This window comes from Torulaspora globosa, chromosome 8 (assembly GCF_014133895.1).
Source record: "Torulaspora globosa chromosome 8, complete sequence".
NCBI classification, from domain to species: domain Eukaryota; kingdom Fungi; phylum Ascomycota; class Saccharomycetes; order Saccharomycetales; family Saccharomycetaceae; genus Torulaspora; species Torulaspora globosa.
The window spans coordinates 448,574-474,584 of NC_050734.1; the positions used below are offsets into that span (position 1 = coordinate 448,574).

General features: G+C 45.5%; 15 protein-coding genes and 1 non-coding gene across 16 annotated transcripts; 8 read left to right on the forward strand and 8 right to left on the reverse strand.

Moving 5' to 3' along the window:
• Positions 1-39: 39 nt before the first annotated feature.
• Positions 40-1,740, forward strand: ALG8 (dolichyl-P-Glc:Glc1Man(9)GlcNAc(2)-PP-dolichol alpha-1,3-glucosyltransferase; the record flags this gene model as incomplete). Its single annotated transcript, XM_037285659.1, has 1 exon — positions 40-1,740. The coding sequence occupies one exon, from the start codon at positions 40-42 to the stop codon at positions 1,738-1,740; it is 1,701 nt and encodes a 566-aa protein (XP_037141555.1).
• Positions 1,741-1,919: 179 nt separating this feature from the next.
• Positions 1,920-3,542, reverse strand: MSA1 (Msa1p; the record flags this gene model as incomplete). Its single annotated transcript, XM_037285660.1, has 1 exon — positions 1,920-3,542. One exon carries the CDS (start codon positions 3,540-3,542, stop codon positions 1,920-1,922), a length of 1,623 nt encoding a protein of 540 aa, XP_037141556.1.
• A 427-nt stretch (positions 3,543-3,969) lies between these two features.
• Positions 3,970-5,076, reverse strand: ECM4 (S-glutathionyl-(chloro)hydroquinone reductase; the record flags this gene model as incomplete). Its single annotated transcript, XM_037285661.1, has 1 exon — positions 3,970-5,076. One exon carries the CDS (start codon positions 5,074-5,076, stop codon positions 3,970-3,972), a length of 1,107 nt encoding a protein of 368 aa, XP_037141557.1.
• A 396-nt stretch (positions 5,077-5,472) lies between these two features.
• CYT1 (ubiquinol--cytochrome-c reductase catalytic subunit CYT1) lies at positions 5,473-6,381 on the reverse strand (the record flags this gene model as incomplete). Its single annotated transcript, XM_037285662.1, has 1 exon — positions 5,473-6,381. One exon carries the CDS (start codon positions 6,379-6,381, stop codon positions 5,473-5,475), a length of 909 nt encoding a protein of 302 aa, XP_037141558.1.
• A 1,427-nt stretch (positions 6,382-7,808) lies between these two features.
• Positions 7,809-8,372, forward strand: YNG1 (Yng1p; the record flags this gene model as incomplete). Its single annotated transcript, XM_037285663.1, has 1 exon — positions 7,809-8,372. One exon carries the CDS (start codon positions 7,809-7,811, stop codon positions 8,370-8,372), a length of 564 nt encoding a protein of 187 aa, XP_037141559.1.
• A 49-nt stretch (positions 8,373-8,421) lies between these two features.
• Positions 8,422-9,585, reverse strand: RPL3 (60S ribosomal protein uL3; the record flags this gene model as incomplete). Its single annotated transcript, XM_037285664.1, has 1 exon — positions 8,422-9,585. The coding sequence occupies one exon, from the start codon at positions 9,583-9,585 to the stop codon at positions 8,422-8,424; it is 1,164 nt and encodes a 387-aa protein (XP_037141560.1).
• Positions 9,586-10,391: 806 nt separating this feature from the next.
• Positions 10,392-11,255, forward strand: HG536_0H02620 (uncharacterized protein; the record flags this gene model as incomplete). Its single annotated transcript, XM_037285665.1, has 1 exon — positions 10,392-11,255. The coding sequence occupies one exon, from the start codon at positions 10,392-10,394 to the stop codon at positions 11,253-11,255; it is 864 nt and encodes a 287-aa protein (XP_037141561.1).
• Positions 11,256-11,375: 120 nt separating this feature from the next.
• On the reverse strand, positions 11,376-12,395 carry CKA2 (casein kinase 2 catalytic subunit CKA2; the record flags this gene model as incomplete). The annotated part of the gene is made up of 1 exon (XM_037285666.1): positions 11,376-12,395. The coding sequence occupies one exon, from the start codon at positions 12,393-12,395 to the stop codon at positions 11,376-11,378; it is 1,020 nt and encodes a 339-aa protein (XP_037141562.1).
• A 233-nt stretch (positions 12,396-12,628) lies between these two features.
• Positions 12,629-13,366, forward strand: SLD7 (Sld7p; the record flags this gene model as incomplete). Its single annotated transcript, XM_037285667.1, has 1 exon — positions 12,629-13,366. One exon carries the CDS (start codon positions 12,629-12,631, stop codon positions 13,364-13,366), a length of 738 nt encoding a protein of 245 aa, XP_037141563.1.
• Positions 13,367-13,540: 174 nt separating this feature from the next.
• On the forward strand, positions 13,541-14,881 carry LPL1 (putative hydrolase; the record flags this gene model as incomplete). The annotated part of the gene is made up of 1 exon (XM_037285668.1): positions 13,541-14,881. The coding sequence occupies one exon, from the start codon at positions 13,541-13,543 to the stop codon at positions 14,879-14,881; it is 1,341 nt and encodes a 446-aa protein (XP_037141564.1).
• A 33-nt stretch (positions 14,882-14,914) lies between these two features.
• Positions 14,915-15,349, reverse strand: AIM29 (Aim29p; the record flags this gene model as incomplete). The annotated part of the gene is made up of 1 exon (XM_037285669.1): positions 14,915-15,349. The coding sequence occupies one exon, from the start codon at positions 15,347-15,349 to the stop codon at positions 14,915-14,917; it is 435 nt and encodes a 144-aa protein (XP_037141565.1).
• A 134-nt stretch (positions 15,350-15,483) lies between these two features.
• HG536_0Htrna12K lies at positions 15,484-15,578 on the reverse strand. The gene is made up of 2 exons: positions 15,541-15,578; positions 15,484-15,520 (listed from the first exon to the last, which is right to left on the reverse strand). It is a non-coding gene; the product is annotated as a tRNA-Lys (tRNA).
• A 2,318-nt stretch (positions 15,579-17,896) lies between these two features.
• On the forward strand, positions 17,897-20,587 carry ASE1 (Ase1p; the record flags this gene model as incomplete). Its single annotated transcript, XM_037285670.1, has 1 exon — positions 17,897-20,587. The coding sequence occupies one exon, from the start codon at positions 17,897-17,899 to the stop codon at positions 20,585-20,587; it is 2,691 nt and encodes an 896-aa protein (XP_037141566.1).
• Positions 20,588-20,669: 82 nt separating this feature from the next.
• On the reverse strand, positions 20,670-21,794 carry SGT1 (co-chaperone SGT1; the record flags this gene model as incomplete). Its single annotated transcript, XM_037285671.1, has 1 exon — positions 20,670-21,794. The coding sequence occupies one exon, from the start codon at positions 21,792-21,794 to the stop codon at positions 20,670-20,672; it is 1,125 nt and encodes a 374-aa protein (XP_037141567.1).
• Positions 21,795-22,212: 418 nt separating this feature from the next.
• On the forward strand, positions 22,213-23,490 carry NOB1 (rRNA-binding endoribonuclease; the record flags this gene model as incomplete). Its single annotated transcript, XM_037285672.1, has 1 exon — positions 22,213-23,490. The coding sequence occupies one exon, from the start codon at positions 22,213-22,215 to the stop codon at positions 23,488-23,490; it is 1,278 nt and encodes a 425-aa protein (XP_037141568.1).
• Positions 23,491-23,801: 311 nt separating this feature from the next.
• VHS3 (phosphopantothenoylcysteine decarboxylase complex subunit VHS3) lies at positions 23,802-25,733 on the forward strand (the record flags this gene model as incomplete). Its single annotated transcript, XM_037285673.1, has 1 exon — positions 23,802-25,733. One exon carries the CDS (start codon positions 23,802-23,804, stop codon positions 25,731-25,733), a length of 1,932 nt encoding a protein of 643 aa, XP_037141569.1.
• Between the last annotated feature and the right edge of the window lie 278 nt (positions 25,734-26,011).

The following is a 26,011-nucleotide window of genomic DNA, read 5'->3' on the forward strand; positions in this document are numbered from 1 at the left end:
TTAACTATAAGAGCGACCCAAGTCAAAACCTGACTAGGGATGGAGGGCACCGCGTTGAGAGATGGGAAGGCCTCTGAGAAGCGGGAAGTCGAGAGACCAGTTTCTGTCATGAATAGACGGTTTTCACTGTGGAACTTTTGGATTGCTTCGTTGGCATTAAAGCTGCTACTGATGCCGGATTATTACAGCACCGACTTCGATGTTCACAGGAATTGGCTGGCGATAACCAGAAATCTGCCTCTGAAAGAGTGGTACTACGAAAGCACCAACCAATGGACGTTGGATTATCCTCCATTCTTTGCTTACTTTGAATGGTTTCTTTCACTGTTGGTTCCTGGCAAAGTTAGAAACGATGGCTGCCTCGATATAGTTGAAGTGGGTGAGTTTGGCTGGCCGACTGTGGTATTCCAGCGATTGACCGTCATTGCCAGCGAAGTTCTGCTGTTTGTTGTTTTGCAAGTGTACATCAACACAAGTTCCACAAGTGAAAAGACAAGAAGTTTTGTCGTTGCGTCCAGTATTGCTCTATCTCCAGGCTTTTTGATTATCGATCACATTCACTTCCAGTATAATGGGTTCCTCTTTGCCATATTGATAGCTTCGATTGTTGCTGCGAAGCATAAGAGATATATGTGGTGTGCAACGTTCTACGCCATCTCTTTATGCTTCAAGCATATCTTTTTATATTTGGCTCCTTGTTATTTTGTGTTTTTATTGAGGGCCTATGTGCTTAACTTCAAAGACTTCCAGTTCAAGAGTTACAAGGACCTGATCTACATTGTCCAATGGAGACATTTGCTAAAGATGGGATCTGCCGTTATAGGAGTCTTTCTATTGTGTTTCGGACCCTTTATCAGCGACATGCCTCAATTACTGAGCAGGCTGTTTCCCTTCTCAAGAGGTCTCACACACGCTTATTGGGCACCCAATTTTTGGGCCGTATACTCTCTTCTTGACAGAGTTCTGGCTTTCGTGATGCTTAAACTGCCCTATGTGCACAAGTTCGCGACGAAATTCATCTCACCTCCATTGATTCCAGAAAGTCTGGAAGAGTTGAGACAAATTCTGCTCGAGAAGAACAGTGGCACTAAAGGCTTGGTACAGGAGGTGTCTTTTACCATTCTTCCACAGATAACACCAAAGTTAACTTTCATTTTGACCGTCTTTTACCAAGCATTAGCTGTCATCCCTCTGCTGTTCGATCCCTCGTTTAAGAGATTCATAGGATCTCTGACTCTCTGCGGCCTCTCATCATACCTGTTCGGTTGGCACGTACATGAGAAGGCGATAATGCTGGTAATTATTCCCTTTTCCTTTTTGGTAGTTTGTGATAGACGCTTACTGTCCTCGTTCATGCTTGTGACGGCTGCAGGCTATGTTTCGTTGTTCCCGCTGCTTTATGAGAACCAGGATTTCTTGTTGAAGTGTTTATACACCATTGCATGGTGCATCATATACTTCTATGCCCTAAGGAAAACTTCGCAGCTAACTACCAGTGTCGAAAGAAGGGTCTTCTTCCTAGATCGCCTTTCGACTATCTATATCTTCCTATTAGTGGTTCTGGTCTTTGGGGTCCAGTTTTTCGAGGTCATGAATTGGAGATATCAATCATTCCAAAAGTTTGAATTTTTGGGCTTGATGGCGTATAGCGTCTATTGCTCGCTTGGTGTTATCAGTTCGTGGATCGGTTTATCATGGATGTTTAATTTCGATGAGCCATTATGGATGACAAACGAATGAATTATAACCCTGTCAAATAAAGGCCGTATATTCGAAATTGCGTGAGAAGGTAGAGCGTAAATTATCCTGACCTGTTAAATTAATAGTTAATTATTACACCTTTCAAATGTCTATTATACAAATAAAAATAAAAGTCATCCAGTCAAAGCAAGCAAACAATAATATGAAGGTAAAGTTTCTTATTTCTCAGCAATCAATTTCTGCAAGGCAGCTCTAGCATCCTCTTGTTCCGGGCTGGTAGTCGCTAATTTGATCGAATCCTTGATAGTGTCCGTGGTCGCCTCACCAGTGAGTAACCCGGGGACAAATCTTGCGGTAAGAGAACCGTTCATAGTCTGTTGGATGAGTGGCGTGCACTCAATCATTGCAGAGATTGGTATCCCTTTAGATCTAGGAGTGGTAGGAATGGCGGGAAGTGTATCATTCCCTGCTGGCGTCGGCTTCTTGATCATCGGGACTGAACCTTGGTGTCCGATTGATGGAGGAGGTTCTTCAGCCTCCTGAGAAGTCTGTCTCGTTGAGCGTTCTTTAGCTGTTGAGCCAACTCTACGGCTTTGACATATGGATAAACCAGTCGAATCTTGTCTTTGCGGTGTAAAGGCCCGAGGTGATCCCCAGTTGACCCACGAAGGCGGCGTATTGAAGCATACTTGTTGATGCGACGGTTGTGACTGGCTGTAGTTCATTTCGGACCAGCTGGCTTCAGCATCATCTGTTAGAAGCAAGGGATCGGCACTTAAAAACTTGAAGACATACTGTTGCCGTTGAGCTTCTTGCTTATCCCGTTGCTCCTCGTTTTGGCCACCAATCCTCGGTCTCTGGTGTTGCAAAAGGCTGGAACCTCTTATTGGCGTCCGATTTTTGGGAGAGAACGTAATGATATTGGTCGACTGACCTAAACCCGTCAGATTGCTGTCACCACCACTAAAAAGACCAGCTTTGGGTGTGGAGACGATATCGAGCAAGACTTGATCAAGACCAGCATTTGGTGTAAAACCCGTTTTCACGGCAAAGGATACTCTCGGTGTCGAGGGCGGCTGCGGGGACTTCAACATAGTACTTGGGCTATCTACCATATTCGCTTTCTCATTTGTTTCTCGCGCCGTTTTCTTGACACACTCGAACGTGTTGGAGGCGTCACTACTCTTATTTTTCCCAGTTGTAGCAGTAGTATTTCTCATCTGCCTCAGCAAGCTCAAAACACGATTCTTCTCCGTGGCGGATATACCGCTTTGCGCCTTTTGACTCTGCGATACTTCACTAACTTTGTGCTCCACTTCGGCCTTGCCAGGTGAAGTGTTTGGCGAAGAGCCAGCGATTGTAGCTCTCCCGTTTTCGCCTATGGTCAATGCAAATTTGAACTGTTGGAATGCATCGCTGGCACCCTTCTCCTCATGAGAACTCCAAATAGGAACGGGCGGTGAACTCTTAAGCGACATTTTTGATGATGACTGAAAGATGCTGTCCGTGGATGACGGAGTAGAGCTGGCTGTCGCAGACCGATTAGTGCTAGTTTTCTTAGTCGGCGTCGTCAACAAAACACCGCGATATCTTCCTCTCTTAGCTGTCGAACCAGTTGCAGAGCGACTCGAGTCATTATGGCAAGAAACGCCATAGCTACTGCTTCTTCTTCTCTTCCTTGGCGACGGTGTCGTCTGACCAACTTTCATCATAGGCCTTGAAAAGCTCTGAGCCCCCAACTTTTGAACTTTTATAGACGAATGCGCCATTGGACTCTCCAAGGGATTGCTATACTCCTTCGTAATTGGTGGTCTACCTCTCTTTCTTGCCGGTTTCTCCATCCCAACTGGCTAGCACACGCCCAAAATACTGCTTCGATGAGAGACTAAGCCAGCAGCTGCCTGTTACAAGCCAACTTCCTTATAAGGCGGGTTGTAGTCCAACAGCAATGCATTACAAGGCCCACTAAGTCCTTCGATTCATATCGCTTGACAGTTTCAGACGCTGCAGCATTCTTTTCTTAAAAGGGTAAAACCTTCAATTTGACGCGTGAAGTTGAAATATCTGAGCTTACGCGTTTCCTTGCTCATCTCATCTCAGCAGATGGAGCCCAGCAGCACGCTATCGGTTCCCAAGACTATATTGTATGCGCCTTGGCTTCTTGCATGGGCATGCAGTATACCTGCAAGCGTGCCACGACGGTTGTAGCTGTATTGCAGCATCGTTAAGCCGAAAACTAACAATGTTCACTAAGTAGAGCTACGTATCCTATAACGTTCCGATATCGGGCTTTGGACCTAGGGGCGTAATACCTAAAGGATTGATTCTCACATGAGAGCGGGTGTAGTGTAGCTTGATGTGATCGAAATCAGTGGTCAATTTGAAGGCGTCGTGGTTCCAGTACAGGTTCTTGAGCCACAGGTTTATGTGTGGATAACCGTCTCTGATGGTGGTGAAGTTACACTTAAAGTGCTGCACATAGACTGGATCAAATCTGACGATGGTCGTGTAGAGTCTCACATCAGCCTCCGTTAACTGGTTTCCCACGGTGTAGTATTTTGCTAGAATACTCTTCAAGTCGTCACGACCGTACTGGGACACAAGGTTATCGTATTTTTCCTTCAAGATAGCCTCTACCCTGTCCAAATGCTTGAAGACATTGGTCACCTCCTTCTCATAGACGACAGGATTCTCGGCGAACCCGGCTTTGTAAACACCGTTGTTGATGTTGTCGTACACCCAACCGTTGAATTCATCGATGGCAGCCTCCAATTCAGATGGTACCAAGTTCACGCCTCTAAACTTCTCGTCAACAAACTCGTCGAACACACCGCTGTTGAGAGTCCTGATGATCTGGGCACTTTCATTGGAGACGATCTTCTGAGTTTCCGTATCCCATAGGACGGGCACTGTGAACCTGGCAGAATAGTTTGGGTCCTGCTTGTAATAGAGCTGGCTCAATCGCTCAAAGTGGTTGATGGGGTCAAACGAGCCGTCTTCAAACAATCTTGAGCTCTCATTCAGGATCTCGCCATGGGGTCCTGAATGATCGCGGCTTGCGCCGTTGATTCCGCCTGCTGGCTGATAAAATCTAGGGTCCTTTGCGCTGTCGGCAGCTTTATCACCAGGTAGCAACCTCCATCCCTTGTCGTCCAAATGCCAGTGAACAACGCTTACACCAATGACTGAGGTCAAACCCTTCAAGCATCTTGTTATCAACGTCCTGTGAGCCCAAGGACAGGCCAATGAGACGTACAACCAGTATCTGTTTTTTGCAGGTTTGAACACTGGATGACTGGCTGAGATTGTTTCCTGAAACGAGGAAACTTGCCTTTTAAAGGCCCCACTTTCGTCGTCTGCCCACTTCTTCGACATTGCTATCGCTTAAGCACTCAATTGCTGTTATTGGTAGCTCCCTCGTCTTTTGATCCCTTTTGAGCTCAAGTGATGTCCCTTTTATACCTTTAAACAAGGACCCGCCCCTGTTTCTCAGTAAGCAATTGGGTAAGCCATCTGACTAATATGAGCAAGAACTTATCAAGAGGGTCTGCGGGAAGAGACGACTCAAATGTCTAATGGCATTAGCAGTAGTTTAGGTTTATGTACTTGAGACCATTTCGTTAGAAAAAGTTTGATAGATACTGTAGTACCACTGAAAGCTTATGAGTTAGTTCGGTAATAATATGAATAAATAATGTTGAAAACCGCTTGCAGGCTTGAATTTTTCTCTTTTAATCGTTCCTAACATGAATCATTTTTGTATCCTAGAATTTATTTCTTGGTTGGTGGGTTGAAGACGAACTTTCTATTCTTGATAGCAGCCCACTTGAACTTCTTGACCCAAACGGATAGCAAGTATAGGGAGGAAAGTATGATGATGGCTTTCAAACCCAATCTTTTCCTTTCGTCGTGTTCGGGCTCAGCACACCAGTGGAGGAACGTAGTAACATCCTTAGCCATTTGAGAAGTGGTTGCTGGAGTGCCGTCCTCGTACTCAACCAAATCGTCAAACAACACCCTGGCCATCGCAATCGAGCCACCTGGGAAGTATGGGTTATAGTTGGCGCCAGGAGGCAGAACAACACCGGCTGGTGGCTCCTCTGGGTAGCCGGTCAAAAGAGAAAAGATGTAGTCGGCGCCGCCGTGTCTAGCCTTGACGATCAAGGATAGATCTGGTGGCAAAGCACCCTGGTTGGCAGCCCTAGCTGCCTGTTCGTTGGGATATGGACCAGGAATGTAGTCAGCCAACTTACCTGGTCTCTTCTTTGGATTACCTTGCTCGTCTGGCTCATCGTCGTACTCGAACTCCGCAGCCATATCGCGTACTTCGTTGTTGGTATGCGACACACCAACCAAAGTTCTCCAAGCGACTCTGTCCAGAGAGTGGCACGCGGCACACACTTCACGGTAAACCTGATAACCTCTTCTAATAGAAGCATGGTCAAACGTTTCAAATGGACCGTTCTGCGGCCAGCCGTACGCTGGCGCGTGTAAACCGTGTTCTGCTGCAGTCATAGCCTCAGCAGTGAGCGAATCAGCATAAAGCATGGTCGAAGCACCAACACCACCAACAATCGCACCACCAACCAAAAATTTCTTGCTCAAAGACGAACCAGCTTTCAAGCCAGTAGCAGTGGAAAACCCTCTCTGGGCTACACGTTTCGAAAACTGTGAAAACATCCTATTGAAATAAAATAGATAGCCAAAACCCTCTTATTCAACCACTATTCAAGTACGTTCTTCTTTCAAAAGGAAGATAAGTGAGAGCTGGAGGAATGGTAAAGTCCTATTCAATCAATATAAGAATCAAGCTTAACCCCTGCCTTGTATTAAACAAACACTTCCTTCCTTCGGTGTTATCGATTCTAAAGTCTTGAAGATTTAACGGTTTTTCTTCAATAAGCTTTCTGGTGAATTTTTCAAGACGAGGGCAGTCGCTGCCTAGAAACACGCGTAGCGGCCTTTTTTCGCGCCTCTGATTGGCCAAAAATGCGTTTTGGCACGTGACCTGGCGCCATACTTAAGAGATCAAAATGTCAGTAAATCGTGTCGCTGATTTTATCGGGTATAAAAAATAATGGAAGATCGCTAGGCCCTGGGAATTGGTTGAGGGTGTATGAGGTGTATGAGAGGTGTATTCAAGGTCTGGCTGGATAATAAAATAATAATAAAGTTATATAATAATTATAATTAATAACATAAAATATTTTAATCTTTAATATATATATATATATAGATATTATATATAATATGAATTATAATCTGAAATTCGATACTAGTTTTAATATAAACTTAAGTAAAGATTATTAACTTAAAGTTAACGGCTATTATTATTATTTAATTTGATTATTATTACCAGCTTTAGTATGTTTAGTTACATCAACATTAGTAGAATCAGCACTAATTGTTTATATTTATAAGGTCCTAAAATTTTTCCATTCATTAATTCAAATACTCTTCTTCTTGCTTCTTTTTTACCAAAAATTAATCTTACAGTTTTATCACTATGTAAATATCTAAGGATTTTACCATATCCGATTAATTTTTTTAAATAATAAGCATTTTTAATATCTTTATAATTACGATTTAGAATATAATACAGATTTATTAGTTGCTTTAATATTTAAACCATTAATTAATTGATCATATAAGATATAAATAGATAAGAACAAGGAAATAACAGTAATAAATGAACCTTCCTAAATCTTATAAAATAAAAATAAAGGATATTCAATTATAATTAAATATAATTAACTGTAATTAATAAAAATCCATAAGTTAATTGATTTAAAAAATAAAATGGTACTAATTGTGGCATATTTTTTTTATATATTTTTTGGAATTATGGTTGGTGAGATTTTTTTTTCAAGTTTTGTTCTTGGCTGGTCACTTTTGGTTGGCAGGATACAAAGCTTTATTGGTAATTAGGTGTTTACAGGTTCGTAGTTTTGGCTGAGCGGAATGTGTAGCTTCATTGATGGATTTAGATGGTTTGTACGGCGCTTGTGTGAATATTCATTGTTTCTGTCTTGTCTATAAGAAGTTGCGGCCGCACCGTCTGGTAGGAGTCGTCTGGCTTGATCACTAAGCAAGACAGAAGAAGAGCCATGGACGTCAGATACAGCTTTCTGAATACGCTAGAACACTACCCGTGTGAGCTTATACGAGGGCTGTGGACGCTTCAGTCGCTAGATCTTCAAAGAACAGATGCTGGAGTGTCCCACGAACGAGACCGATGGCTGGCGATGCACATGCAGAGCCAGTCGGAGCTACTGGAGAGACTTGCAGATGAGCAAATAAGGGCATTGAAGAGCCATAGAAGCCAGCTGATTGAACTGCAGGGAGTACGAAAGAGGTGCGAGGCTGCCAGAAGGAGGCAGAGAAGGCAGATGCAGCACAAGACGGACAAATTGACGATAAAGCTGAGTCTTAATAGCAGTAAGAAGAGCAAGCGTAATGTTGCGGAGGCTCCGAAAGTGCAGAATGTGAAATCCGCTGAAGAAGAGCCGGAACAGACCTATTGCTTTTGTAACAACGTGTCATACGGTGCGATGATTGCGTGCGATAACGAACTATGTCCCAGGGAGTGGTTCCATTACGGCTGCGTTGGCATAACGAAGCCACCCAAGGGGAAGTGGTACTGCAGCGCCGAGTGCCGAAAACAAGCGTAAGAAGAAATGATTCAATTATGTAAGCTGTAAAACTACACTAGTGAGCCATTTACAAGTCCTTCTTCAAAGTACCCATGAAGGCGTGCTTCTCAGCAGGGGTTTGGAATCTACCCTTACCGAACTTGGAAGCAGTGTCAATCCATTTCAAGTTGACCTCTTCGACAGCCTTTCTGGAGGTGTTGGTGTACAAAGACTTTCTCAAAGTCACGACTCTCTTTCTGGTACCTGGGATAGAACCCTTAACCATGACGAAGTCGTTCTTGACTTCACCGTAGTGGACGAAACCACCCATTGGGGTGATGGTCTTCTTGGTTCTGTCGAAAGAAGTGGAAGCGTTGGCCTCATCATCGCCCTTACCGATTCTGTAGATCTTGTGGTTGATAGAAGTTCTGTGGTGGTAACCTCTTTGACCAGCTCTAGCAACGGACCACATAACGTGGGCTGGATGCCAAGCACCAATACAAGCAACCTTTCTCAAACCTCTGTGGGTCTTTCTTGGTAGTCTCTTGGTACCCCATCTGTGGGTAACACCTTCGAAACCGTGACCCTTGGTGACAGCGACAACATCGATCGTTTCGTTTTGCTCGAAGACAGAGTCCACGGAAACGGTCTTCTCGAAGTGTTCACGAGCCCAGTCAACCTTCTCGGAGATAGAACCACCGTTCAATTGAATCTCAGCCAAGTGAGCCTTCTTTTGAGCCAATGGAGTCTTTCTGATTTGAGTGTGAGCCAAGACTCTGACGACAGTAGCGTACTTCTTGATTCTGGCCAACTCTCTCTCGACAAGAGCACCATCTTGAGCGTATTTACCAGAGTACTTGGTGAAAGCCTTCTTCTTAGACTTGTACCAGTTCTTGTAAAATCTTCTCTTGATCTCATCAGACAAGTGCTCAGCCCACACGGTGGTCAAAGATCTCAAACCTCTTGGGGTCTCGACGTAACCAACGACACCAACAACAACAATTGGTGGAGTGTCGACAACAGAGACGGCTTCAACGATTTCACGCTTGTGGAACTTGGAACCTGGTCTGTCCAAGTCTCTGACAATTGTAGTCATACCAGCCTTGTAACCCAAGAAAGAAGTCAAAGCAACTGGCTTAGACTTGTCGTCCTTTGGGAAGGACTTGACTCTACCTCTAATGGAGGTAGCTCTCTTTCTTGGCAAGAAACCCAAATGACCGTGACGTGGTGCTTCGTATTTTCTGTGAGACATATTAGATGATGTTTTTGTGCGGACTTAAAAGAAGAATTCGTCCAAGAACAACTACGACTGTAAATACTGAAGTTGCAGAGACGTAGGTTATCTTTATACCAGTTGATCGATATGTTTGTTGATGCTCTCTGCTCATCGGAAAGTGAAAAATTTTTCAGCTCATCACTCTGGACGTTTCGTCCCTAACGACCATAACATTTCCGAGATTTTTGTGACTGTCAGGTGGATGACTGGGTGTAACGTTGGAATGTCTGGGTGTTTATGAGACAATTTACCCCACCGACACCCCACTTTGGGCCAGAACTTTTTCTGGCGCGGAAGAGGGACATATCGGCAGTTCGGGACAATTCTAAACAGGTGATTTTTTGTCCCTGCGGTAAAAAATTCAACGTAAGTGGGGCGCGGGGCAACGAGGGTGCCATTTTTGCGGGGGAGAAAGTGTTATGGTATTTTTCCGGCAAAGTCGTAAGTTTTTCCGACGCGTCGTGGGGACAAATATCGGCCGCCGCAGAAGTGGACGGACGGGAACATTAGGAGCCAAGGTGTGCGGGGATTTAGGCTAGGGACGGAAAAACTAGACGTGCGGCTTAGTGGAGTGAGACGGAAAAAGTTTTTCCCAGAGTTTTTCCGAAGAGCTTTGGTGGTTTAGGCTCCATAGTAAGGATCAAAAGTTACATGGGGAACTCATGTATAAAAGACCTGGGAGAATGGATCAGAGAACCGGTGAATCATATGGCGTTAGCAAGTCAGTTGTTTAAAATACAGGAGGATATTTAATTATCTCCACGAAAAGCATTTGGACCAAAATGGCCAGTTTAGACGATACGATAATTTCACGTCAGAATTTGATGTTGCTGGACAACGTCACGAATTATAGAAAACCTGCATTGGATTACTTCCACCACCAGTTCAATAGTGATGCCTTGGAAATGCCCATGACCTGGACGCTACTACTGAAGATGAGGAAGCACAAGCTGCTGAGATTGCCCAGTTGTGCTATTGAGAACGATGCTGATTACAACACTTATTTAATGAGGCTGCATCATTGCTTGTGGAGACGTTGGTCGATGGAGCATTTCAAACTGGAAAAACTGAAGATAGATCCGCTTTCGATAAATTGGAACAAAGAAACTGACATCACCGTGTTATATGGGCCGGACCTTACGGGTGTGATGGACGAAGAACCTGAGACGTCAGAAGATACATGCTCAGTGAAAGGTACTCAAGTAGAGAGGCAGTGCTCAACGGACTCAGAAGAAGAAGAATTAATTGGCGGCGGGGCCCGTGCATACACGTACTCATCGTCCGTTGATTCACATGCATCTTCCATCTTTGATGATAACACTTGCATGAAAATGCATAGCAATTCGAGTACCAAGTCGTTAAAATTTAGCAATACGGTGCTGAGGAGAGACATCGATCGCCATGGAGCTTTTCAAGAAACACATATACAGATCAATGACGCTCCAGAGATGCCACGCCACTTGCGTCGCCACAGAAAGAGCCACCGCAGGCATCGTTCTCGTAGTCGCCGCCATCATGACGACGAGACCTACGGCAATGGAATTTTCGCGGATGAATTTATAAGCCACTCAGCGCCGTTAAACGATGATGAGCTGCTGTTGGAGATGAACATTTGCAATTTGCGGGATCAAGAACTTTATATTTAATCTTTTGATAAAGGACGGAAAAGCATAAATAGTAACGAAAAAGCATTTGTATTATTATTAATTCGATCACGGAATGGTTCAAAGGGGTAAAGTTTCTATTAAAGTAAGGTATCTATGGGATTACTCAAATTCTGCCTTGAAGAATTTATGATTCATAGCTTCCTTAGCCGTTAGTCTCTCCTGATGATCGTATCTCAATAAATTATCGATCAAGTCCACGATCTCAGGGACAGCTAATTTGGTTTCTCCCGTTATGAAATGACTCCAGGGTTTAGGAGTAAAATCCCTCATGATATTATCGTATTCGGACGGTAATTTCAATCCATATTTATTCAGATAGCCCAGCAGCTGTTTTGTACCTAACACGGCAGCGATCTTGACCAGTTGATCTGCGTTTGTTGAGCCCTTGAAGAAAGGCTCCTTTTTAAACACTATCGCTGCAAGCATACAGCCCACGGACCAAAGATCTAGAGAGTAGTCGTATTGGTTCAAGTTAACCAGCAGCTCGGGACCCTTGTGATATCTCGAAGCCACTCTCACATTATAATCGACCCCCGGGTGGTAAAATTCCGCCAGACCCCAATCGATCAACCTCAGCTTCCTCTCGCTTGGATCTATCATGACGTTTTGTGGCTTGACATCTCTATGCATGATGCCCATGGAGTGGCAATAATCCAACGCAATAAGCAACTGTGTGAAATAGTACTGGATGTCACTCAGCTTGAAAGTCGGGTACAGCGCTCTGAAGTCCACATTTTTCACCTCTTCAAAGATCAACGCCGGTATCTTGGAGCCCGGATCCTGAACAATATCTAACAGCCCGATAACGTTGGGACCGCCGGTCAAATTGGTCAGTATCTTCAGCTCTCGGTAAATCTTCTTCATCTTGACCGGTTTCAACACCTTGATCACACAAGGCTGGTTATTTAACACGCTCTTCCCACTGAAAACTTCCGAATACTTCCCTCGGCCGATCTTGCTGACAATCTCGTAATTTGAAATCTTCCCCCATTCAATTGTGACTCCTTGCTCATAATCCCAATACTCCTGAGGCCTTTTTTCGCAAGCATCCTTGTATACCCTGGCCACCGAATACACCCGACTGGACTTTTGGTTCAACGACGATGGAGGCAACGGCATGGCTCTGTTCACGCTTACTAACAGCCTTCAGAGAGGTCCCGAATATCCAACACACACCAGAACAGACTGATTCACCTTGCTGAAGCAGCTCCTCGGATGTTTTATAGTCTACACCCCTCGGCGTTCGAAAAGTTTTTTCCTACGCTGGCTATAACTACATAAGATCGATGCCCAAGCTAAGAACCACTAACTAGACCAGCCCATAATGCTCGACCTATCGTGCTGGAGATCGCATGTTGACGCAGATTGCAACGCTGCGGTTCACTTTGGGTAGCAACTATGACAACATTGTGATTCGTGACGTTCAATTGTGGCGGGAGGGCCGTTCGTGCGACCAGCCGGTGCGACATCTTACGGGTACTCTTCTCCAGTACGTGGATCTCGACAAGCTGCCAGTGTGGGTCACTGGCAGCGGGACTGTAGCCACCTGTTTCACTGCCAGCTCGACAGCGGTAGCATACTTTACCAGCAAGTTAAGACGCGAGAGACGCGGGATCGTGGTACAAACAGGCGACGAGTTTCTCATACTGCATCGGGAGAAGGATCAAGTGCGATGTCTGGAGGTCGATTTGGTCGCTAAAGCAAGAATTGACTCGCAGATCAATGCTCTCGAGGCGGCTGCGGCCGCGCCGACCGCGGCCAAGGACGATAACATAGACGTGGTGCTGCGGCAGTCGCAAGAGAGAAAGAGCTTCAGCAACGAAAAGGTTCTGAAAAAGCTGCATGCGAGCGAGAAGAGATCACAGTTCAACCAGACGCTGTCGAAACTGATCCTGGGCGGGCTGCGACTGCGAGGCATACCCAACTCGCAGTCCGGATTCCAAAAGCTGTACAAAATGACCTTCAGCGCGGCGGAGTTCTCTCACAGGAAACAACTGCAGGCATTGGCGGGCAACACGGGCGCAGAGATACCATTCGAAGAGCTCCAGGCAACGGTAGAGACGCTGCTTGAACTGTTCACCAGATTCTGACCAGCACGTGAGGAGGGCAGGGTAACGGGGGTATAAAAGAATCACATTCAGTGTGGCAAAGCGTAATGGCGATATAAAGAAGCAGGAACAATAGGCTTTCATTGTGACTCTCGAAGGCGTTCTATGGGCTCAATTGTCTGCTACCGCGATCAGTAAGAGGTTTACCAAGGTACAATGGGGTCGGGCAAACATCTCGTTGTGTTTATCCATGGTTTGTGGGGCAACTATAAGCATATGAACTCTCTGAACACGGTGTTCGAGAGAGTTCTTGAAGGTAAACAGGAGTTTGTCTTTCTGACTCCCAGACAGAATGCTATGTTCAAGACGTTCGATGGGATTGAAATCGTGGGTTATAGAACACTCTTGGAGATCTGCCAATTTATTGGCACGTTCAAGGATGAGCCTATCACCAAGATCAGCATTGTAGGTTATTCGATGGGTGGACTTATAGCTCGGTTTGTTATCGGCAAGATGTACGGTGAGTTTGGGAAGGTTTTCAGAGACATCGAGCCGCAGATCTTTCTCACCATGGCTACGCCGCATCTGGGAGTGGAATTTTACAATCTTCAAAAATCGACTCTGAAAGGAATTTTCCAGGCGGTGATCAGAAGCCTGGGCTCCAGTATCTTGGGAAAAACAGGTAGAGAGATGTTCATTACCAACTCAAGTAACGATGTTTTGGTTAAATTGACGCAAGGTGAGTTTTTGGACGGTCTGTCGAAGTTTAAGTGGAGGGCCGTGGTGGCTAATGTGAAGAACGATAGGACAGTTGCATTCTACACTTCTTTTATCACGGACTGCGATCCCTTCCTTGCCACTAACAACGATGTCAAGTATATCTTCGAAGACAAGGTGCCAGGGTCCCACTATTCCAGGACCACTCCGCGGATCATTAGCATGGATCGGCTTGACCCGGAATTGAAAAGACCGAAACCGAAAAGAGACTTTTCAAGGTGGTTCAAGGTCTTGCCACTCATAGCCCTGTTCATCACGCTCATCCTTCCCGTAATGTTTTGTTTGAATATACTGGCAACCATTTATAGCAGCATCGTGACTTGGCGTTACAGAAAGCTGCTGCAGGAAGGTAAGCTGCCACTCTTAATTCACAACAAGTTAGGATTGAATGACGCTTTGAAAGAATATGCCACAGATATCTATGGGTCACTGATGAACGAAGAAGACGCTGAAGTGAATGATGATGAGTCGCAGGACGATATTTACGCCAATGGCGGAGAGGAGCATGTCCCGTGGAAGGAATTCATCGACAAGTATTCAAGAGTTTGGTCAAATACAGAACAGTTTCCCAAATTGCCGCTTGACGAGAATCGGAGAACAATGCTAAAAAATTTAGACACACTAGATTGGATAAGGGTTCCCATCTATATCAAATCTGCTAACGCTCATGGCGGAATCGTGGCCAGGAAGGGGCTCGATGATGACGTTCCGGACACGAGCGTCGCATGTTTAGAATTCACGGCCCAACTAGCACAGTATCTCTTGGCTCATTGCAATTGACGACCACAACTTTTCTGGCTTTATCAATATTCTTTACAACCATTTTTCTTCCGGATTCGCTTTGAATTTAAGGTAATCTTCCAGGTTGAAAAGTGTGATTTCAGTTTCATTTTCTATACCATACTGGCAAAGTTTCTTGTCGTTATTTTGTAAATCCAGCACCCAGTCCTCGTCATGATCAAAGTTTATCACCAAATTGACCGTTTTCGATCCGTGGGCATGTGTATATATCTTCAAGCGGTTATAGTTAACATTGCGAAATGGCCTAAAAGCTCCCTCCTTGTTAATTCGTTCCAGACAGTCGTCCAACAGATCTCTGGCGGTTTTGCTCTGTAAATCATAGTTTTGCAAAACCATGTTCTTTACGTTTCTGTACGGAAAAGACTTGACGACTCTGATCGTTAGAGTAGAACTGGTCAAAGGTTTACTGCCCGAGGTTAAAGGTTCTTCAATGTCACAGTCAACCATTTGCAGTTCAAGCTAGGGATTCCAAGAGCTTTTAGATCAGATATAAGCGTTAATGTTGAGATGTGATTGATCGACGCCGATTATAAAAGCTTGGTGGTCTGGCAAACTTAGATCTGAGAAGAAAAAAATAAGAACTCCTCATAGGGGGCTCGAACCCCTGACATTTCGGTTATCCTTGATTTAAGCGATGCTTAAAAGCCGAACGCTCTACCAACTGAGCTAACAAGGATGAGTTCTCGTTTGTTCAAAAAATATATAGAACTAATGCAGGCTGGGGTTGGGTTGAAACAACGCTTCTCAGTCATAAAGTGATAAGGTCCAAGTGAATGGTCTAATCAAGACAAATCCAGACTGTTATTAGTGGAACTCGAGTGGAGAAATCCAGGATTGGCATTGAACACAACTGGTAGGTTGAAGGTTACTGGCTGTCTTTGTCTGAAAATAAATCTCCTGTCAACATCAGCTCCGAAATCCCAGAGGAGAGTTCAGAGATCCCTTTTGAGTTTAGACACATGCTCCCCTATATCCTGCCATTATGCTTGGAAGATACGGTGAAGGATACCGGTAACGCATGAAGTATCATATGGAAACATTTCCTTGCAAAAGCTAGGCATCTCGTGTTGTTTACCTGAAGAGACATCTGAGAGGTCCGGCCGCAGATTGGGCTCATCAATACATGAATGAGAACGACCAGGACAACCTGGACGAGTCCTTTGACGACCTCATTAAAGTGTTCGGGAAACGCTTCCACAGAGAACCTGATGTCCATGCACTATGGAGCGCCCTAAAGGAATTATCTGAAGAAAACCTTGGCGTTGAACGGCTGAACCAGCATTTCAACAAGTACTGGGAACATATGCCCAAAGCGTTCAAGTATGATGAACAGGTCGCGATAGCTTTTTATACCTGACAGCTCTGTAAGCCCACACTCGATAATGTATGCCGAAACAAACCTTTCACCTTGAGAGAGGCAATGAAGGAGGCGTTTTTCAGAATCGGGCATCATTTGATGACCGTAACGCCAGCGGTGCTGGAGATACTACCGTCTCTGCAGTCTTTGGCTCCAAAAATAATAGATGGAAGAGATCCAGGAATCAAGAGAGAGTCCGTTCTAGTAAGCGACTAAGGTTCCTTCCAAAGACGACTGTATAAAACAGCAGCTATGGTTTTACTGCAAGACAAAAGGTCGCCATTTGAACAAATGCAGGGCTCGTGGATCGGAAATACACCCAGTGTATACTAAAAAATCAGCCAATTGTAGATTATATTTCCATTCCAGACATCGATACGGCTGAAAAATTGGTAGCAGATTAATGTTTGATAGTGGATCGCCCACTTCATTCATCCGTTCGGATATGGTGAAGTTACTGAACGTGGGTAAATACAAACCCATTACTATTCCAACTCAGAAGTTTATCCCTACCAAAGCGTCGACTATTAGCCGAAGCTGTGAGGCTAACCTTTCCTGTCGAAGGCTTTCAGGTCACAGTAGCGGCATATGTCGTGGAGATTATGAGCTATGAAATGTTGATTGGATTCGCTACCCGAACTTTTTTCAATGGTACGACATCAAGTCCGAACCTGAAAGCTTATAACAACTTCGGCAGAGCTACTGTTCTGATTATGATTCTGCTGTTAATGATGGTAACTCTAGATCTTCTGAAACGTCTCTTTCGCCCGGTATTCCCGAAATGATTGGACTGAAATCCGTTGAAAATCGTAGTGAAGCCAAATTCGAGGATCCTCCTCCTATTCCCACTACTTCTGACACATCTAATGCGCAAAGGGCATATGCAGCTAGTTGTTCTCCTTCATGTATTGGTGACCCCATTCTGGGGCAGAAGCTCTGCATAGATGATACAGGGAGCATCGCCCTTCCACCCTATCACATGGACACATCATATCCTTCCTGTTTATCCGTATCATTCAATGTGCCTTGACAACACAGGTCTGGGTGCCATGATTAGGAGGCCCGTATTCTAATGGAATTGCTGGGCCTACCTCCACTTAAAATTGGACTTCATCGTGACAAGAAAAGAATAATTAATTCAGACAGACGCGGTAGAAACTACACATGGGTCCGCATTGTCAGGATAGTTTAACAGACAGAACAGAATAACTTAAAAGAGACTCAAGGCTAAATTGTCAATTCAGAATCGGATAAATTGGCCTCAACATCCCGTTAAAACCTGTCGGTATCAGAACGAGATGTTAGAGCGATTCCTGCAACTAGCATCTGCGAAATCATTATTCTCAGGTATATAAACGTCGAGACTACCATAAGGATGCAATAAATCCTAACGTTCTTGCAGTGGGGAGTTACCCGGCTTTGGATGAAAGTGTCACGTGGTCTCTTTTAGGATGAAATATGTTTGTGTCCATTTAGGGAAAGTTGTAAACAAAGTTGCAAAAACGGCAAGACATCGAATAATGAACTATAGATGCCTAGCCCTGCAGTCATTAAACTGATATAGCTGAAGTGGATTAGATGGTGAGTCGCATCTGGTAAGTTCAGCTATTCGGAGCGTTGCTGTTCATCGAGCGGCAATGGTTTCTATCTCTGCAACTCCATCTTCAATAGATATGATGAAAATATCCAGTTACAGCAATGGATCGCCGTTGACAACAACAGCAACTTCCACAAATACTTTGGGACCTCTGATCGCGACGCCGACAGCTAATGAGCGGATGGATCTGGTATGCGATTCGAAGGATTGTATGAAGTTGACGCCAGTTAACTTGAAATGTCTGGCATCTCCGATACGGCAGTCGTGCTTTGAAGTAGAGGAGTACAATGCTCATCGAAGTCTTGTGGCAGGCGATGTTTACAAGGAAAACTTCTCGCTGATTTCTAGACAATTGGAGAAACTTTTGGAGAATCTAGATGTCATATTCAAGACCATAGGCTATTCCAACTCCGAGATAATAAATAAGGAGAAAATGGTCTTCAATACGCTATCGAACTCGATCAATGAATTTTTCGAGGAAGCTGAGAGAGATATGAAAGTCCTAACGGAAGAGAACGAATCCTCGCAAGAGATTCTTAATCGAATATTGGAAATAATTCATGATCCTAGCGGGCTACAATCGATACCAGACTTATATGTGAGGAACGCTATACTGGTACCTGAGAGCAAGAACGTTCCTGGATCTCCCAGAAAGCCGCTTTCACTTTTGAGTAAACAAAAATTGCTGACATCGGCCAAAACGTACGTATTCGAAGCGTATCTGCCCAAGCTTATGAGGTATTTGCAGGGTTGCATACAGCTGATGACGGTATTCGAAGCGATCAAGGAGCCTCTACCGAATTTACCAATGGCCAATGTCATGTATTTCGTTCCCAGCCCGGACGTCTCAAAACGACTTAGGGATGCACTAAAGCGATGTCACAACGATGTTGATCTCATCTCTACATTTATTAAAGAAAACAAGCAAGAGCTGCTCTTCAGCGGGAAGTTTAGCGATATCTCAAGCGAAATGACTCAGAAAATATTTCAATCTGCCGCGATCTACGAGGAGGAATATAAGAAGAGATTGAATGAAATAGTGTCAACTAAAACCGCATTGGAAGATCTTTTCAAAGTACTGCATATTGATCTGAAAAATGATCTCGATCCACAAACAATAGATATTTTATCCTACTATTCGGGTATTAAATCTGTTGAACGTCTTGACCGATATCTGCCGGTGCATCAGCAAGTCAGGAATCATTTGCAAGAAACGATAAAAAAATTCCAGGATATCCATAGAGTACGAACCGAAAGCAAAGAGAAGCTGTTGAATAAATGCCAGAATCTTTGGCTAAAACTGAAAGTGCCTGCAACGTACGTGGAATCGTTCCTTTCCCAAACGGCTGGTCTGTCCCTTGATTCCATAAAAAAAGTCTCCCAGGAGCTGGAGAAACTGGAATCAATGAAGAAGCGTATAATCAAGACGCTTGTGAATGAATCATGGCAAAAAATAGAAGAACTGTGGAAAATTTTACAGTACGACGAGCAGGAAAAATCACAGTTTTTGCTTACTTTCGATACATTAAGGAAATCAAGCTCAACCCTCCAGGATGATGAGAAACTGCTTGAGGCTTGCGAGAAAGAGATTCAAATTCTCGAAAAAAAATTAGCCGTCTACACACCAGTATTACAGCTCATCAAGGAGTTTAAGCAGCTGCAGGCAGATAAGGCTTCCCTCGATGAGAGCTCTAAAGATTCCTCAAGGCTACTCTTGAGAAATTCGCACAAAATTCTCCTACAAGAAGAGAAAACGAGGAAAAGGATAACACGGCACTTCCCCAGAGTAATCCAGGAGTTAAAAGAGGGTCTTTGCAAAATTCAGAGGCTCTTTGGCAAACCAGTATTTCTAGGTAATGAGAAGCTGATTGATATTGTGACGCAGCAGGAAGAAGAAATTATCTCCAAATATCCCAGGAGTAGACTGAATCTTGGAGCTAGGAAGCCTAGTAGGGTCCAGATTAAACATAGCCCCAGCAAGGTTGAAAAGCCCCAACCGGTCGTGAAGAAGGAAAGATGCAATGACACGCTACGGGATATTGTTGTCACGAGTTTAAGCGCCTTTCATCAGACCCCATTGACTAAGATCACCAAGAGGGAACCTGAAGCTAAATTTGCAGCAGAAACTCCAGAATGTGCGTCGCAGTCCAATAGCATACTACAGCTATCCAGGTTCTCAAGCCCTCCGCGAACCTTGAGAAAACTTTTACCACCAAGGATTATTACAAGACAGGAATCGTCAAAGATACCAGAAGTAAAGCTTAAACGGTCGGAAAGCTCGAACCTACAGTCCTCTCCAATATTTAGACCGAAAGCTCTTGGAACTAAAAGAGAGCTAGTGCGTCCCACAAGGCTTTTTGCCGTATCGCCGAACAAGATCAATCAACGGAGCAGTCAAATCCCAGTACTGCACAAATCTGTGTCTGCCATAGCCGAAATGATAGGCAGGATCAGCGACAAGGAAAATATCGTAGATTCTACTCCCAGATTTCAGAGAAAGCCATCTAACGAAGGTGTAACCTTGAGCAGTCCCTACAGAGAGCCAGAAAACAGTGTGTATAAGATTTCCATGTCTCCTGATGGGAAATGCCAACTGAATGTAAAACAAGGCGACATAGATAGTGCCTACGATGAGACTAGTATCATCGATGCTGAGAATGACAAGGATTTTCAAACATGGAAGAACGAGCAGCTATTAAAAATTAATGAACATTCCAAGGATATTTTATAAACAGAAACACAAAACTGCATAGGCTAGTTTACGTAATGATGATGCGATTTGTAACAATAGATAAAAGACGAAATTGAAAGGTCTACCAGCTCTTAGCTTCCATGCCTTCCGGTGGAGCTGTTTCGACTCTTTTCTTGGATACATCCTCCCAGTTGGTATTTAGTGCTGTTCCATTACTCTCTATGAACGATTTCATCATTGCTCTCTTAGTGTCTGGGTCCGCATCGGCGTACAGCTTTTGGAAAAACGCATCAGCAGAAGTGGAATCATCGTCGTTCTCGTCATCCAGGTCAAGCTTGGACCAGTCAATTTGCTTCTTGGAAGACGAAGGATAGCTGAGCGGCACATCTGTGCTCGAATTATTCGAAACTGAGGTATGAGGCGCGGCCTGAGCGGGACTTTCATCTTCAAGCGTTTTCCATTGCAAATTCTGCTTCTTCTTGAAGGTAATTTCCAACTTCTTTGTGAAGAGCTTGGCAGCGACTCCCTCTGGCATCACTTCATGTGCCAATTTTATAGCATATTGAAACTCAGAGCTGGATCCAGGAATCAAGTACGAGATTTCTGCCGATCTTTTATCGGCCGCTTGTACGTGAACTGTCACATCTTTATCTGATTGAGGAAGGCGGGACGTAAACAGCGAAATGACGATATCATTCGACGTTTGGTACCAGTCAGTCCTCAGCTTCTCTTCAACTTGGACAGGTTTACTCTCCACGATGGCAGATGGCTGTTGAGCTTCTTTCACAGGCAGTTCCCGAATATCCTCGGCCCTTGGCACTTGCTTTTTGGCTCTTTTCTTCAGCTTTCGGTCCAGTTCCGCTTCCCACATCGGCAAGGTGTCGTCCTTATACCCATACTCTTTACATTTTCCCATGAAGCTGCTGGCCCTATCATAGTCCTTATCATTGAAGTAATGGACAAAGTGGCGGAAGTAAACCAAACCAACTTTAGATCTGTCGCCTCTCGCCTGACTCAATTTCAACGCATCCTCCAAAAGCTGCCGGGCATTTTCGAGCGTCTGGTCGTTATGCCAGCCAGAAAATCCATAATAAAGCTTTTCCAACGCTGCTGCTTTGTAAACCGTACCCATCAAGTTCCCAGGGTAGTCGGTCAGGATTTTGTCATACAATTGCAGAGCCTTCAACGGATCGCGGTCGTCATATAAAACACTATATGCCGCTTTCAAGTCTTTATCGACAGGCATTGCTTAGATCAACCACAGAGACCTGCTAACAACACAGTTCTTGGCTCTTCATCAACTGACCATTCACCTTATAATGATCAAATCCATGACGTATAAAGAGACCGCCAAGAACTTAACTATGGGCTTTATCGCCAAGACTTGAGATTTCCGGCAGCTAAACGGTATAAAGAGGCCACCAAGCCCGGATTTCGATTGCAATTCCTATTCTCATCATCATCGGCCAGCATTGAAGTGCTTTGTTGGACGCCAATGGGTCCATTTTTGGCCAAAATCCAAAAACGGCATCTCAAAGAGGCCTAATCGCTGCAAATTTTCTATGCGATGAGATGAGATGCGATGAGCTTTAAAGTGAAGAATTTCCACTAAAGCCTAGAGGAGGTTCACCATTGAGTCATTACTGTGAGTTGTATTGATTGCTATGTCTACCGACGCTGTTGCCCACGTTAGGGCCCTTGTTCTGGATGCGACGCCGCTGATTACGCAGCCTTACACACATTACCAGCACTATGCGCAATCATTCTACACCTGCCCTACTGTGTTCAACGAGATAAAGGATACGAATGCGAGGAAGAATCTAGAGATTTGGGAGTCGCTTGGGGTTTTGCGATTGAGACATCCTGCCCGGGAATCCATCGATCGTGTGAGCGCTTTCGCTAAGCTCACCGGTGATTATTCTGTACTGAGTGCCAACGACATACACATTTTGGCTCTGACGTACGAGCTTGAGGCTGAACTAAACAAGGGCGATTGGAGGCTGAGGAGGAAGCCCGGCGATTCTTTGGACCATTTGGACGAGGAAAAGGCCGACCAGAGTGAAGCCGTTGCGCAGGCTGCGGAATCTCAGCAGGACAAGCCAAAGAAGAACCGCAGAAGAGGTGGAAAGAAGCAGAGGGCTAAGCGAGAGGCTAGAGAGGCTGAGGCTTCGGCGGCGCAGGATAGCGCTGCCTCTGGGGACGACGAAGACGCAGACGACGGGGAATGGATCACCGTGGACAATCTAACCGAAGTGATGATCAGAGATAGTGGCGAAGACACCACTGGTGCGAGGGGCGTGGAGGCAACAGAGAAGGAGCGTATAATAGCTCTCAACGCGCCCAAGAACCAGGTCGCTCTTGCGACAGGCGACTTTGCCGTGCAGAACGTGGCGTTGCAGATGAACCTGAACCTGATGAACTTCATGTCCGGGTTGAAGATTAGGAGGCTGCGGAATTACATGATGCGCTGCCACGCCTGTTTCAAGCTCTTCCCGCTCCCCAAGGACGGCAACCCAACGCATTTCTGCCCGTCCTGCGGCGGCCAGGGCACTTTACTGAGGTGTGCCGTCTCGGTGGACGGCCAAACCGGAGAAGTGACTCCCCATCTCAAGGCAAACTTCCAGTGGATCAACAGAGGCAACAGGTACTCGATTGCGAGCCCGCTGTCGAAGAACTCCCAGCGGAAGTACGGGAACAGAGGTACCGTGCACTCCAAGCCGCACGACTCCGACCTGATCGTCAGAGAGGACCAGAAGGAGTACCAGAAGGCCCTCAAGCAAGACGAGTGGACCAAGAAGCACAATGAAAAGATCCTCAACGACTGGATTGGCGGTGGATCCGCAGACAACTACATGTCGCCGTTCGCCATCACCGGGCTCAAGAGCCACACCGTGCGCGTGGGCAGAGGAAGGAACGCCAACAGCACCAGGAAGAAACGCTGAACTAGCATTAGACACGTTTATAAGACGCCAACCAGGCCTAGATCTCATCTTTTGGCCATTTTTACGAATTTTCTGGTGTCAGCATTTACTGGCACTGTCACCTGATGGCCTCTGGCGTCCGAGGTGATCGGGGGCCACCTAGTTGAAGCAAAATTTATAATACAGGCGTATACAGTCAAAGAGCTGGCAGGTGGCAAGACCAGTGTCCTATAGCTCCGTGTCAGGATCGGTACACTGTATATCAGGGTGGGTTCTCTGGAATCGTTAGTGGAAAGAGGTGGTTGGTCCGGAATTTAGCGGTAGTGGGAAAAATGACCGTCCCTATGAAGGATAAGAAGACTCATGGAGTTATTTCGCCAAGATTTGTCTCTGCTGCAAGCAAACCCAATCCTGATGGGTCCTTTAGTTCGCCCAGTATTCTTCAGGCACACAGCACACACAGCGGCGCTGGGAGCGGTGCGTCAAACGCCGATTCTGCGGTGCCAAGAGCATCTGTGAGTCCTGGAAGCTCGCAAACCAAGTCTATCATGAACGTAAGCGGCACTTCCGGTGCGGTGATAAGCAATAGTCCCGAACCAGGGCTCAAGAGGGTGGCTACAGTCACTTTTAGCGACTCAAAGTTTACGAGTGGGAAACAGGGAACCACAGAGCCAGAGGGTGAGCAAGTTGCGGGGAAGAGTACATTGGCGGGTGAATCAGGCGACAAGAGCGGTGGTGCTGGCGTTGGGCCTCAGAGCATCACTGCTGAACGTCATAAACCGGCGAAATCTAGTCCTCTTCTGGCGACGAACAAGCAGGTTTCTCCTGCCAAGCCTAAAAGCTCTGAGACGAAGGCTACGTCGTTGGTTCCTGAGCAAAAGAAGATCAACGGGTTGATAGCTCAGGAGATTTCAGGCGGTAAGCGGCCTCCTATCAGTCCAAAAGTAGGCTCTGCGGAGGAGCCGTATAAGGAAAACGAGGATCACCCGCATTTTTACGTTGAAGACCCCTTGCATATTCCTTCGACTAGGTCCAGATCGAATAGCACGAGCCCAAAGCCACCGCTGGGGCTTACAGGTACCGTCGGCGAACAAGAGGGACCCAGAGTTGTGAGACCTGTCGAGCCCACCACATTGGAAGCTGTGCTTGAAGAAAATACGGGACAGAAGATAGCACCGAATATTCCCAAGAGAGAGAATGTTAAGAACATAGACGCTCGGCTTCCGCAAGATGATGGGAAATTGCATATTCTTTTCGGGGCCACAGGCTCTCTGGCGGTTTTCAAGATCAAGCTAATGATTAAGAAACTGGAAGAAATTTATGGCAGAGACAGGGTTAGCATACAGGTGATACTCACGCAGTCGGCGGAGCGGTTTTTCACAAAGAGATACACTAAGAAATACAGAGGTTTTGATGGAGTGCAGCGGATCGGTTCCGAAACATCAGTTGACTCTCGTTTGAATTCGGGTCTAGTACCTACTTCGTCGAATCTTGGAAATGGCCAACAAAGCACATCCCAGCAAGCCCAGCAGTCCTCTCCGCAGGATCAACATCACATCGCACATCAAAGAATATCGAGCAACCCGTTGGTAGCTCCAGGAACTCCGACGCAGGGTGCCTGTTCAGCGGCAGCACAGGTTGAGTTGCCCCCTCATATCCAAGTCTGGGTAGATAAAGACGAATGGGACGTGTGGGAGCAACGAACAGACCCCGTGCTGCACATCGAATTGCGTCGTTGGGCGGACATTCTTGTGGTCGCGCCATTGACCGCCAACACGCTGTCCAAGATTGCTCTAGGACTTTGTGATAATCTATTGACTAGTGTTATCAGAGCTTGGAATCCCATGTTCCCGATTTTCCTGGCGCCCTCGATGGTAAGCAGCACCTATAACTCAACGATGACCAAGAAACAGCTGAAAATCATCAAGGAGGACATGCCATGGATTACCGTTTTCAAGCCTTCCGAAAAAGTCATGGGTATCCACGGTGACATTGGCCTTGGTGGTATGATGGACGGCAACGAGATCGTGGACAAAGTGGTGATGAAGTTGGGGGGCTATCCAAAGGACGATAAAGAGGAAGAAGAAGAGGACGACGACGAAGAGGACGACGAGGAGGACGAGAGCCAAGATGCCGATAAGACCAAGGTCGATGACCAAGACGATGACGACGAAGAAGATGACGATGATGATGACGATGACGATGACGATGATGATGACGACGATGATGATGAAAACGATCAAAAACAGGCAAGCACGACCTAGCCTGTCCATCGTCATCTTGCATCGTGCAACGCAACACACCGGCCTTTGCTATGTAGTATTTGCACTTTAATTATTTGTACGTTTGTAGCACTAAACTCTCCGTAAGCCCCAGCGTAGGACGGCAACGGAGATGTCCTAAGCAACCATACAATGAATAATCCATCTTTCGGTTCAACTTGGCTATATTTCTTACTGTCCGACGGGTAAGCTGCTTAGCTAATTAGTCAAATAAAAAAAAAAAAATTGAAGTGATGGTCATCGAGAAGATCTTCTACAAA